A 13,784-nucleotide genomic window follows, 5' to 3' on the forward strand; every position below is an offset into this window, starting at 1 on the left:
TATAACACAATAGATCTGGTTTAGATAAAACAAAATGAAAAAAAACATACGTTTTCTATTTTTATTTTTGTATCATCATCTTTAAAATGAACAAGATAAAACAAACATTCAGATAGGATGATGGGGATAATTTCAGTGAAATATATAAGAGGGCAAAAGTACAAAGTTTCAGAGTGATAACTTCCAAAATGAGTGTGCTACATGACATTTATCATGAAATCACTCAGGTGTCCCACACAAGTAGCCCAAATGTACCCAAGTGGCCAAATTGGTGAAGGTATACAGTTTGAAACAAATAACTATATACAAAATACCAAAATGGTATTCTAACACACCTCCCCCCAAACATTTTTAGAAAATAAATGATGAAAAAAAATGGAAAAAAAATAATTATTGATTAAAAAATATGAAGAAAAAAAAAATATATACACATTTACAAAATAACATGGGTAACTATTTACACACTTTCAATATTTGGAAGACCCTCAGTCCTCTATCAAATCAAATCTATTTATATAGCCCCAGCCTAAAACCACAAACAGCAAGCAATGCAGGTGTAGAAGCACAGTGGCTAGGAAAAACTCCCTAGAAAGGCAAAAACCTAGGAAGAAACCCAGAGAGGAACCAGGCTATGAGGGGTGGCCAGTCCTCTTCTGGCTGTGCCGGGTGGAGATCACAGTGGTTGTAGAGGGTGCAACAGGACAGCACCTCAAGAGTAAAAATGAACAGTTTAGGGTTCCATAGCCGCAGGCAGAACAGTTGAAACTGGAACAGCGGCAAGGCCAGGTGGACTGGGGACAGCAAGGAGTCATGCCAGGTAGTCCTGACGCATGGTCCCAGGGCTCAGGTCCTCCGAGAGAGAGAAAGAGAGAATTAGAGAGAGCATACTTAAATTCACACAGGACACCGGATAAGACTCCCATTCAGAGTCAGTGTCACTGTGAAAGAAAATGTTCAGTTAGAATAGTTTCACATATGAGCCCGGTATCAACAGGTATAATAAACAGACATATATAGAGAGTTGAAGGTTGAAGGTTGAATATATTAGGTTGAATATATTATTATATTATTCTTACCTGCTAGATCTACCCTCTCTTTTATATTATGACATTTCAGCTAGATCTACTGTCTCTATTATATTATGACAGACCAGCTAGATCTACTGTCTTTATTATATTACAACAGACCAGCTGTATCTACTGTCTCCATTTCACTTTGGCCATTGATGTGGTCCTGCCATCTCCTCAACAGCCTCAAATGGGCTATTTCATGTGGGTTGGGGTGGGGCGGCAGACACACGCATCTCACATTTCATGACATTACATGTTTATATATTCCTTCTAAAATAAAATTAAAATCACAAATAATTTTTTATATTATTAATTTCAAACAAGGGCATTAGCATGATAAGAACTTACCAGTCCAAAACGATGTCCTCTCCCGTTCAAAAAATATACAATCGCTAAATGAAGCATCCTACAAAAATCTCTGTCTCACCTTCCCAATCAATTTCTTCTAAAATTGTGTGTACATCTGTATATCTAGACTTAGATTTAACTTTCCCTGACTTAGTCGCCATAATGATTGATATATATACAGCTGAATTTGCTCGTTAACCAAACAATGCAGTGCGTAATGCAGTGCGTAATGCAGTGCGTAAACTTCTTTCCGAGGCGCCGACAGAGATGGCCGCCTCGCTTCGCGTTCCTAGGAAACTATGCAGTTTTTTGTTTTTTTACGTGTTATTTCTTACATTAGTACCCCAGGTTATCTTAGGTTTCATTGCATACAGTCGAGAAGAACTACTGAATATAAGAGCAGCGTCAACTCACCATCAGTACGACCAAGAATATGACTTTCGCGAAGCGGATCCTGTGTTCTGCCTTTCACCCAGGACAACGGAATGGATCCCAGCCGGTGACCCAAAAAAACGACTTCGTAAAAGAGGGAAACGTAGCGGTCTTCTGCTCAGACTCCGGAGATGGGCACATCGTGCACCACTCACCAGTATACTTCTCATCAATGTCCAGTCTCTTGACAACAAGGTTGATGAAATCCGAGCAAGGGTAGCATTCCAGAGGGACATCAGAGACTGTAACGTTCTTTGCTTCACGGAAACATGGCTCACTGGAGAGACGCTATCGGAGTTGGTGCAGCCAGCTGGTTTCTCCACGCATCGCGCCGACAGAAACAAACATCTTTCTGGTAAGAAGGGGGGCGGGGGCGTATGCCTTATGGCTAACGAGACATGGTGTGGTCACAAAAGCATACAGGAACTCAAGTCCTTCTGTTCACCTGATTTAGAATTCCTCACAATCAAATGTCGACCGCATTATCTACCAACGGAATTCTCTTCAATTATAATCACAGCCGTAGATATTCCCCCCCAAGCAGACACATCGATGGCTCTGAACAAACTTTATTTGACTCTTTGCAAACTGGAATCCATACATCCTGAGGCTGCATTCATTGTAGCTGGGGATTTTAACAAGGCTAATCTGAAAACAAGACTCCCTAAACTGTATCAGCATATCGATTGCGCAACTAGGGCTGGAAAAACCTTGGATCACTGCTATTCTAACTTCCGCAACGCATATAAGGCCCTGCCACGCCCTCCTTTCGGAAAAGCTGACCACGACTCCATTTTGTTGATCCCTGCCTACAGACAGAAACTAAAACAAGAAGCTCCCACGCTGAGGTCTGTTCAACGCTGGTCCGACCAATCTGATTCCACACTCCAAGACTGCTTCCATCACGTGGACTGGGATATGTTTCGTACTGCGTCAGCCAACAACATTGACGAATACGCTGTTTCGGTGTGCGAGTTCATTAGAACGTGCGTTGAAGATGTCGTTCCCATAGCAACGATTAAAACATTCCCAAACCAGAAACCGTGGATTGATGGCAGCATTTGCGTGAAACTGAAAGCGCGAACCACTGCTTTTAATCAGGGCAAGGTGACCGGAAACATGACCGAAAACAAACAGTGTAGCTATTCCCTCCGCAAGGCAATCAAACAAGCTAAGCGTCAGTATGGAGACAAAGTAGAAGCTCAATTCAACGGCTCAGACACAAGAGGTATGTGGCAGGGTCTACAGTCAATCACGCATTACAAAAAGAAAACCAGCCCCGCCACGGACCAGGATGTCTTGCTCCCAGGCAGACTAAATAACTTTTTTGCCCACTTTGAGGACAATACAGTGCCACTGACACGGCCTGCAACCAAAACATGCGGCCTCTCCTTCACTGCATCCGAGGTGAGTAACATTTAAACGTGTTAACCCTCGCAAGGCTGTAGGCCCAGACGGCATCCCCAGCCACGCCCTCAGAGCATGCGCAGACCAGCTGGCTGGTGTGTTTACGGACATATTCAATCAATCCCTATACCAGTCTGCTGTTCCCACATGCTTCAAGAGGGCCACCATTGTTCCTGTTCCCAAGAAAGCTAAGGTAACTGAGCGAAATGACTACCGCCCCGTAGCACTCACTTCCGTCATCATGAAGTGCTTTGAAAGACTAGTCAAGGACCATATCACCTCCACCCTACCTGACACCCTAGACCCACTCCAATTTGCTTACCACCCAAATAGGTCCACAGACGATGCAATCTCAACCACACTGCATACTGCCCTAACCCATCTGGACAAGAGGAATACCTATGTGAGAATGCTGTTCATCGACTACAGCTCGGCATTTAACACCATAGTACCCTCCAAGCTCGTCATCAAGCTCGAGACCCTGGGTCTCGACCCCGCCCTGTGCAACTGGGTACTGGACTTCCTGACGGGCCGCCCCCAGGTGGTGAGGGTAGGCAACAACATCTCCACCCCGCTGATCCTCAACACTGGGGCCCCACAAGGGTGCGTTCTGAGCCCTCTCCTGTACTCCCTGTTCACCCACGACTGCGTGGCCGCGCACGCCTCCAACTCAATCATCAAGTTTGCGGACGACACAACAGTGGTAGGCTTGATTACCAACAACGACGAGACGGCCTACAGGGAGGAGGTGAGGGCCCTTGGAGTGTGGTGTCAGGAAAATAACCTCACACTCAACGTCAACAAAACTAAGGAGATGATTGTGGACTTCAGGAAACAGCAGAGGGAACACCCCCTATCGACATCGATGGAACAGTAGTGGAGAGGGTAGCACGTTTTAAGTTCCTCGGCATACACATCACAGACAAACTGAATTGGCCCACCCACACAGACAGCATCGTGAAGAAGGCGCAGCAGCGCCTCTTCAACCTCAGGAGGCTGAAGAAATTCGGCTTGTCACCAAAAGCACTCACAAACTTCTACAGATGCACAATCGAGAGCATCCTGGCGGGCTGTATCACCACCTGGTACGGGAACTGCTCCGCCCACAACCGTAAGGCTCTCCAGAGGGTAGTGAGGTCTGCACAACGCATCACCGGGGGCAAACTACCTGCCCTCCAGGACACCTACACCACCCGATGTTACAGGAAGGCCATAAAGATCATCAAGGACAACATCCACCCGAGCCACTGCCTGTTCACCCCGCTATCATCCAGAAGGCGAGGTCAGTACAGGTGCATCAAATCTCAAGGCCATCAGACTGTTAAACAGCCACCACTAACATTGAGTGGCTGCTGTCAACACACTGACTCAACTCCAGCCACTTTAATATTGGGAATTGATGGGAAATTATGTCAAATATATCACTAGCCACTTTAAACAATGCTACCTAATATAATGTTTACATACCCTACATTATTCATCTCATATGTATACATATATACTGTACTCTATATCATCTACTGCATCTTTATGTAATACATGTATCACTAGCCACTTTAACTATGCCACATATGTATATACTGTACTCGATACCATCTACTGTATCTTGCCTATGCCGTTCTGTACCATCACTCATTCATATATCTTTATGTACATATTCTTTATCCCCTTACACTTGTGTGTATAAGACAGTAGTTTTGGAATTGTTAGTTAGATTACTTGTTGGTTATTACTGCATTGTCGGAACTAGAAGCACAAGCATTTCGTTACACTCGCATTAACATCTGCTAACCATGTGTATGTGACAAATCAAATTTGATTTGATTTGATTTGTAATATGTGCTTCTCCTTCCGGTATGAAACTTCAATAGCGAATGACTCACTTTACGCCGGAGCTTACTACATGGGTTGGTCTTGCAACACATAAATATGGCTTATTGCCGTTTAGCTCAGCTCATTGGCTATCTACCCAGCTAGATTTCAAGACGATCAGTGGTCATTGGGTTAAAAGACAGTCAATCAACGAAACAGCGGGCAAATCATTGGTGCACAATGATGTGATGACTTGTTGTCTTCAAATCGGTTTCTTTCAGTCAGCGAAATGGCCCATCAGGTTTGATTGTGTTACAAACAAACCAGTTGATTGCAGTGAAACCAAACATGACTGGAAAAGTCACGTTCTGTGTGGGTTATTTACCTGGAATGTGTCGTCGAAAATGGAATGAGACGGAATTCACGACACAAGCGGTGCACAAAATGTTTCGTGTTAGGCTATAAAAACGGATTTGATCAAACAAAAGATCATTCATTGTGTAACAATGAGCATTGGAATTGCAAACAGACGAAGATCGTCAAAGGTAAACTATTTATTTTAATGCAGTTTGTGATTATGTTACGCCTGTGGGGGCTCTATGCTCAGATAATCGCATCGTATTCTTTTACAGTAAATCATTTTTTAAATCTGACAACGCAGTTGGATTAGCAAGATTCTAGGCTTTCGATCACCGTATGTTGTGGAATTTCAGCCCGCTAGCGGGTTCCGTGCGCAGAGAGGTTAAACATGTCTAAATCAGACACTAAAACACTTCAGTCACAAAACAACAATAAGCTCACCTCTTAAGAGACCTTTCAATCGATTAAATAATTTCCAATTAATTTAAATCTCTCTCCTGGTCTAGCTGGAATTGTCAACCCAGCTTTCATGGCGGAGATGGACACCATGGACCCCATGCCACCAATGCAGCAGATTCCTTCATGGCTGGCTGAAACCGAGGTGGACAGCAGCAACATGGTCCCTTCTCAGAGGGCTCAGCTGAGACTGCCCTGGACACCGAGCAACCTCCGCCGCCTGGCTCCGCTGTGCCTCAGTACCCATTCCAATGACTCCTTCCTGCTGGCTGACTCCCCTGCCACACAGGAGGGCATCTCTGAGCTCCCACCACCACCTCCCCCACAAGACGGACAGGGTCAGGGAACCCACAAGTAGTCCTTCCACAAACTGACCTCTTTTGACCCCTAATCCAGGTTCTGACCTCAGTTGCCAAAGATCAAACTGCAGACATCAGACTTGTTTTTTGTTCTGTTCATTTGTTAAATCATAGTCCTGTATACCCAGACAAAACAATCCAGGTCGTCACCCTTATGCTCTCCGAATAAGGCTTTGGGAATTGCACAATTTACTGAATTCTTCTGTGTTTAATTGTAGTTTAGGTTTTTTAAAGGGGACTGCACTGGATGCAACTCCATCTTAAGCCAGGGAGATCATGAGACAAACACCAAATAAGAATAATTAGACATGTGACCTTGCCGTCCAAATCCATGGACTCAGTTTACCTGACAAAACCAATCCCTTAAAACAACTCACTTAGATCCAATGTTGACCGACAGTAACAGAAAGTTTAACCGCACTCCCCGTATTTAAGTCCATTGAATGACACCAAACATGCAAGTTTATGCATGGTTTCAGACTGTCCTTTTTGTGACCACACCACCTCAGCCCTTTATGTGAGAAAATCATCTAAATTTATATTGCAGATTTAGAAATGTTAGGCCTATTGAAATGATGTCTTAATCGCTTTGTGTGTGTTTTTTTCAGTTTGTTTGAGAGACCTGTAGCCACTATTTATTCACCGATAAAGTGTATTGGCCACCTGTATCTTGTATCAGTTTGTTTGACTTTTGTATTACACTAATCTAAGCAGAATAATGTTCAGGTGAGACATTCACAGATGGTGAGGGGCTGCAACAATCATTCACTTACAATGGTGTCATTCATAATAGCCAGGTATTCCACAATGACTAGCTTTGTGTCTCTTATGGTAAATATATTTTTTTCGTAAGGGTGTTGATTTCTTTTTGTATAATATCAACAGTAGGACATTTCCATGTGAAAAGCTCCATGAACACTGTTGTGAAGTTCAAAGGATCAAATTAGGTGTCAAATAAAAGCTAAGTGTCTATATTTTGGAAAGATTAAGATATTCGGAGAGTATTCAGACCCCTTCACTTTTTCCAGATGTTGTTACGTTACAGCCTTAATCTAAAATCGATTAAATAGTGTTTAACCCTCATCAATCTACACACAATATCCTATAATGACAAAGCAAAAACACATTTTTAGAATGTTAGAACATTTATTAAAAATAAAAAACAAATCACATTTAAGTATTCAGACCCTTTACTCAGTACTTTGTTGAAGCTACAATATGATGCTACAAGCTTGGCACACCTGTATTTGGGGAGTTTCTCCCATTTTTCTCTGCATATCCTCTCAAGCTCTGTCAGGTTGGGGAGCGTCGCCACACAGCTATTTTCAGGTCTCTCCAGATGTTCGATCGGATTCAAGTCCAGGCTCTGGCTGGGCCACTCAAGGACATTCAGAGACTTGTCCCAAAACCATTCCTGCATTGTCTTGGCTATGTGCTTGATGTTGTTGACCTGTTGGAGGGTGAACCTTTGCCCCAGTCTGAGGTCCTGAGCGCTCTGGAACAGGTTTTCATCAAAAATCTATCCCTCGATCCTGACTAGTCTCCCAGTCCCTGCCGCTGAAAAACATCCCCACAGCATGATGCTGCCACCTACATGCTTTACCATCGGGATGGTATTGGCCAGATGATGAGCGGTGCCTGGTTTTTTCCAGACCTGGCGCTTGGCATTCAGGCAAAAGAGTTCAATCTGGGTCATCATCAAAATCTTTTTCTCATGGTCTGAGAGTCCTTTAGGTGACTTTTGGCAAACTCCAAGCGGGCTGTCATGTGCCTTTTACTGAGGAGTGGCTTCCGTCTGGCCACTCTACCATCAAGGCCTGATTGATGGAGAGCTGCAGAGATGGTTGGAAGGTCTGGAAGGTTCTCCCATCTCTACAGAGCAACTCTGGAGCTCTGTCAGGGCTCCCTGACCAATGCCCTTCTCCTCGAATTGCTCAGTTTGGCCGGGCGCCCAGCTCTAAGACGGTCTTGGTTGCTCCAAACTTCTTCCATTTAAGAATTATGGAGGGGAGACCTTCAATGCTGCAGCAATGTTTTGGTACATTTCCCCAGATCTGACCCTGTCTCAGAGCTCTACAGACAATTCCTTCGACCTCATTGCTTGGTTTTTGCTCTGACATGCACTGTCAACTGTGGGACCCTATATAGACAGGTGTGTGCCTTGCTAAACCATGTCCAATCAGTTTAATTTACCACAGGTGGACTTCAATGAAGTTGTAGAAAGATCTCAAGGGTGATCAATGGAAACAGGATATACCTGAGCTAAATGTTTTATTGCATAGCAAAGGATCTGAATAATTACAGTACCAGTCAACAGTACTCATTCCAGGATTTTTCAATATTTTTACTATTTTCTACATTGTAGAATAATAGTGAAGACATCAAACTATGAAATAACACATATGGAATCATGTAGTAATCAAAAAAGTGTCCTACAAATCAAAATATATTTAATATTTGAGATTCTTCAAAGTAGCCACTCTTTGCCAGGATGACAGCTTTGCACACTCTTGGCATTCTCTCAACATGCATTTCAATGAACAGGTGTGCCTTGTTAAAAGTTAATTTGTGTAATTTGCGTTTGAGCCAATCAGTTGTGTTGGGACAAGGTAGGATTGACATACAGAAGAAAGCCCTGTTTGGCAAAAGATCAACTCCATATTGTGGCATGAACAGCTCAAATAAGCAAAGAGAAACGACAGACCATCATTACTTTAAGACATGAAGGTCAGTCAATCCGGAAAATTTCAAGAACTTTGAAAGTTTCTTCATGTGCAGTCGCAAAAACCATCAAGCAATCCGATGAAACTGGCTCTCATGAGGACCGCCACAGAAAAGGAAGACCCGGAGTTACCTCTGCTGCAGAGGATAAGTTCATTAGCTTTACTAGCCTCAGAAATTGCTGCCCAAATAAATGCTTCCACGAGTTCAAGTAAGAGACACATCTCAACATTAACTGTTGAGAGGAGATGTCGTGAATCAGTTCTTCATGGTCTAATTTCTGTGATGAGTGATGGAGTGCTGCATCAGATGACCTAACCTCCACATTCCCCCGACCTCAACCCAATTGAGATGGTTTGGGATGGGTTGGACTGCAGAGTGAAGGAAAAGCAGCCAACAAGTGCTCAGCATATGTGGCAACTCATTCAAGACTGTTGGAGAAGCATCCCAGGTGAAGCAGGTTGAGAGAATGCAAAGAGTGTGCAAAGCTGTCATCAAGGTAAAGAGTGGCAACTTTGAAGAATCTCAAATATATTTTGATTTGTTTAACAAATGTTTGGTTACTACATAATTCCATATGTGTTATTTCATAGTTTCGATGTCTTCCCTATTATTCTACAATGTAGAAAATAGTAAAAATAAAGAAAAGCCCTGTAATGAGTAGGTGTCCAAACTTTGACTGGTCCTGTATATCAGTAACAACAATAACAACTCTGAAAGTTACATGTTTCAATAGTCTCACACTCCCTCATAACAATACCTGTAGCATTAACATTGAAATGCTTTATTTATTTAAAGTTATGGACTTCTACACAGGAGTAATTTGCAACACACCTTTTACGGGAGCTACGGGTAGTACCAGGGTGTTAGTAGGTGATGTAAACACACAGATGACATTTTTTTAAATAATGAAAAAAAAATATGTTAAAATCATCCAGCTACTGTAGCTGCCTCCTTAACATCAACAGGCTGTACTAGTAGCACAACAAAATACAAAAACCAAAAGGAAAGTTCTTTGCGATCATAACGATCTGATTCCCCCTTTCTGTCTGAACTTGGAACATTCCTGTTCACGGGCTTGGGCCACTCTGCCTCTACCTTTGACTTCATGGCATAAGGATTCACGAGCAGGAAGGCTAAAACTAGATGGTAACAGAGAAATGGCTGCCACGGTAGGATCGGTATCTCCCTTTGACCCAATTGTGAGAAAAATACTGTGAAGTACTTGGTAATTTTTTGCATCCAAACAAAATAGAAGCTGACAAGAGTTCCGTGGGAAGCCAAACCAACAGTCTTATGAGAAATCTGCTTAGTCCTGTAAAGCCTGGAGATCAACACTTTGAGGAGCTAGTGATGTAGCTAAAAGCACATTTCAACCTGAAGCCTAGTGAGATCATGCAACGGTTGAACTTTCATTTAAGGAACAGAAATGTGGAGGAGAGTGTTGTGGACTATGTAGCTGTGTTGTGTAAACTGACACAAGATTCCAGTTATGGGGACATTCTGAAGGAAATGCTAAGAAATTGGCCGGATCCAACTGAAGTTATCCGAGACTGGACTTTATTTTGATACAGCATTGTTCTGTGCCCAAGCAATGGAGACTGCCAACAAGGATGGAAAATAAATCCATGGAAAATGTGTGGACAGTGATAATGTGAGACTTGGAAACAACGGACAGGCCATGGAAGTGTGCACATGTCAGAGAGCGAAACCAGCATGAGGTGAGCACGTGAAAGCATGTTACAGATATGAAGGTGATCACATGGCGAGTGCCGTTTTCAGGATGAAAAGTGCAATAAGTGTGGTAAACAAGGACACATAAAACAAGCATGTAAGGCTAAATCACCTGCAGATAGTTCCAAATCAAAAGGGGAAGAAAGCAAAAACAGGAAAAAGGAGTAAGAAAGTATGGGACACATCACATCAGCAGGGAAGCTGAATAAAACAAAGAGGAGGAAGATGATATGTTTACAGTTTTCAGTATTTCAGAGAACATTCCAAAAGTAGCTCCTATCACATTAAGATTGAAAGTCATTGAATCAGATGTGAAGTTTGAAGTGGATACAGGGTGCAGTGTCACCATAATGAACAGATCTGAGTACTCTTAGTTGTGGGACAGTGCAAAAGTTCCAGACTTAAATACTTGTTCTCTGCATCTCAAAACGTACACAGGTGAGAGAGTAGACACATTAGGTGCAGCTAATGTAACTGTGCAGCACAGCGTCACAGTGACTCCGCTACCTGTAGTAGTCATATCAGGCAACGAGCCAAACTTGCTAGGTCAGGGCTGGATAAAATAACTGAATTTAGATTGGGGAATAGAACATCAGATTGATGAGGGTTAATTGTGAACATTGGGAGAGGTGTTGACAAAGCATGAGAATGTGTTCAAAGATGAACTTGGAACATTGAAAAGCCCCCCAGCTAAAATATATGTAGACACAAGGAGGACACACCAAGGTTTTACAAATCAAGACCTGTGCCTTATGCCATGAAGTCAAAGGTAGAGGCAGAGATTGACCGTCTCTTGAAAGAGGACATTATGGAACCAGTCAAATTCTCAGAATGGGCAGCTACCATAGTGCCTGTTTTGAAACCTGAGAATACTTTGAGAATCTGTGGGGATCTGTGGGGATTCTCTAACTTGGATACTCTGTTAACAGTCAGTTGACTGTTAACAGAGTATCCAAGTTAGAGCATTATCATATTCCAAAAACAGAGGATCAATTTGCTAATCTGTCTGGTGGACAGAAGTTCACAAAGTTAGATATGAGCATTGCATATCAACAGATCACTCTTGATGAAGAGTATTGTACAGTAAACACAAGGGATTGTTTATGAATAAACGTTTACCTTTTGGTGTCTCCAGCAGTCCTGCTATTTTTCAGAGGACCATCGAGGGCGTACTTCAAGGGATTCCACATGTTGCCATTTACTTGGATGACATCCTGGTGACGGGGAGGAGTGACCAGGAGCATCTGAGCACACTGACTGAGGTACTACAGAGTTGGAGAGTGCCGGCTTACATCTCAAGCGAAGTAAATGTACCTTCAAAGGGAACGAGGCAGTGTTCCAAGGACACAGAGTAGTTGCCATCCATCCTCTCAATTACAAGGTACAAGCAATCCAGATCGCGTCTGCTCCTATAAATGTGACTGAGTTAAAAGCTTACCTGGGACTGCTAAACTATTATAAGAGGTTTTTGCCAAACTTGTCAACAGTGTTAGCACCTCTTCACACACTACTGTGTAAAGAGACAAAGTGGCAGTGGGGGAAAGAGCAGGAGCCTTTGTTTTCAAAATCAAAGAAACGGATGCAGTCATGGAATGTGTTGGTTTACTACGATGGAGAGAAGGACCTCATTCTCTTGTGTGATGTGTCACTCTACGGGGTGAGATGCTCATGACTGCACAGCCAGGCATGACTCCAACACCATAATTAAATTTGCCGATGACACAACAGTAGGCCTGATTACCGACAACAGCGAGACAGCCAGGAGGTTAAGTAAGCATTTCACCTGTTGTATTCGGCGCATGTGACTAATACATTTTGATTTGATCTGATTTAGGGGAGGTTCCGCAAATACATATATTGTCACACCCTGACCATAGTTTGCTTTGGTCAGGTTGTGATCTGAGTGGGCATTCTATGTTGTGTGTCTAGTTTGTCTGTTTCTGTGTTTGGCCTGATATGGTTTTCAATCAGAGAATTGTCTCTGATTGGGAACCATATTTAGGTAGCCTGCTTGGTCCTGTTGTGGTGGGTGATTCTGTAACGGGGTTCTTCCGTCGAAGGAGAGGCGGACCAATACGCAGCGTGGTTGAAGTTCATGGTTTTTTAATAAGAAAAACTATACATGAACAAACTACAAAACAATACATGTGAAAACCCGAAACCAGTCCCGTGTGGTACAAACACTGACACAGGAGACAATCACCCACAAAACCCAACACCAAACAGGCTACCTAAATATGGTTCTCAATCAGAGGCAGGTGTTAGTCATTGTCTCTGATTGGGAACCATATTTAGGTAGCCTGTTTGGTGTTGGGTTTTGTGGGTGATTGTCTCATATATGGTGGGAAGTTTACCATACGTACAGATCATACACTTTTACTGTCTCTTTTCGATTAAATAAATGAGTAAGCATTCATCTGTACTGCCCGTTTCGCCAGTTCATTTGAAAATGGATGATATGGAGCAGATGTCACATGCACAATACCGTTGTTTCTGAAGAATTCTTGTGACCGTTGTTTCTGAAGAATTCTTGTGTTTCTGTACTCATGAAACAGGTTGCATTGTCACTCACCACCATCCCCGGTATCCCTGGGTTACTTAAGTTCTGTCGTAGGCCATCTAAAGTAGTTGTAGATGAAGCAGAACTAACAGGATACACATCCATGCATTTTGAATGCGCATTGATGATTATCAGAAACATTTTCTACTGGAAACTCCCAAGGGTGAAGTGGAGCTGCTGCTGGTGCCCTTCTGTGTTCCTGACACGTGTTACATGTCTTGATTAGTTTCTCTATCTTCTGATCTAGTTTTGGCCACCATATAAGTAACTCCTAGCCAATGTTTTCATATGCGAGAGCCCAGGGTGACTCTGATGTAACTGCTGTAGGATAGCCTGGCGTGCTGACTGTGGAATAATCAATCGTGCTCTTAATAAAATGCAAACATCCAGTTCGCTGAACTGTTTTCCTGATACTCGGTCTATAAAAAAGTGGTCAGATGAAGCAGATGCTAAACTACAGGACTGTTTTGCTATCACAGACTGGAACATGTTCTGGGATTCTTCCTATGGCATTGAGGAGTACAC

General features: G+C 42.9%; 1 protein-coding gene across 1 annotated transcript in view; it reads left to right on the forward strand.

Annotated features, from left to right (window-relative positions):
* The window catches only part of nhe3b (putative sodium hydrogen exchanger 3b), a 70,184-nt gene extending 62,770 nt beyond the window's left edge, over positions 1-7,414 (forward strand). The window contains 1 exon segment of the mRNA NM_001160482.1: positions 5,936-7,414. Coding sequence (NP_001153954.1) covers positions 5,936-6,243 — 308 coding nt within the window. The 3' untranslated portion in view covers positions 6,244-7,414.
* Positions 7,415-13,784: the final 6,370 nt, after the last annotated feature.

This window comes from Oncorhynchus mykiss, chromosome 30, assembly GCF_057628025.1.
Source record: "Oncorhynchus mykiss isolate SJ-2025 chromosome 30, ASM5762802v1, whole genome shotgun sequence".
Taxonomy (NCBI): domain Eukaryota; kingdom Metazoa; phylum Chordata; class Actinopteri; order Salmoniformes; family Salmonidae; genus Oncorhynchus; species Oncorhynchus mykiss.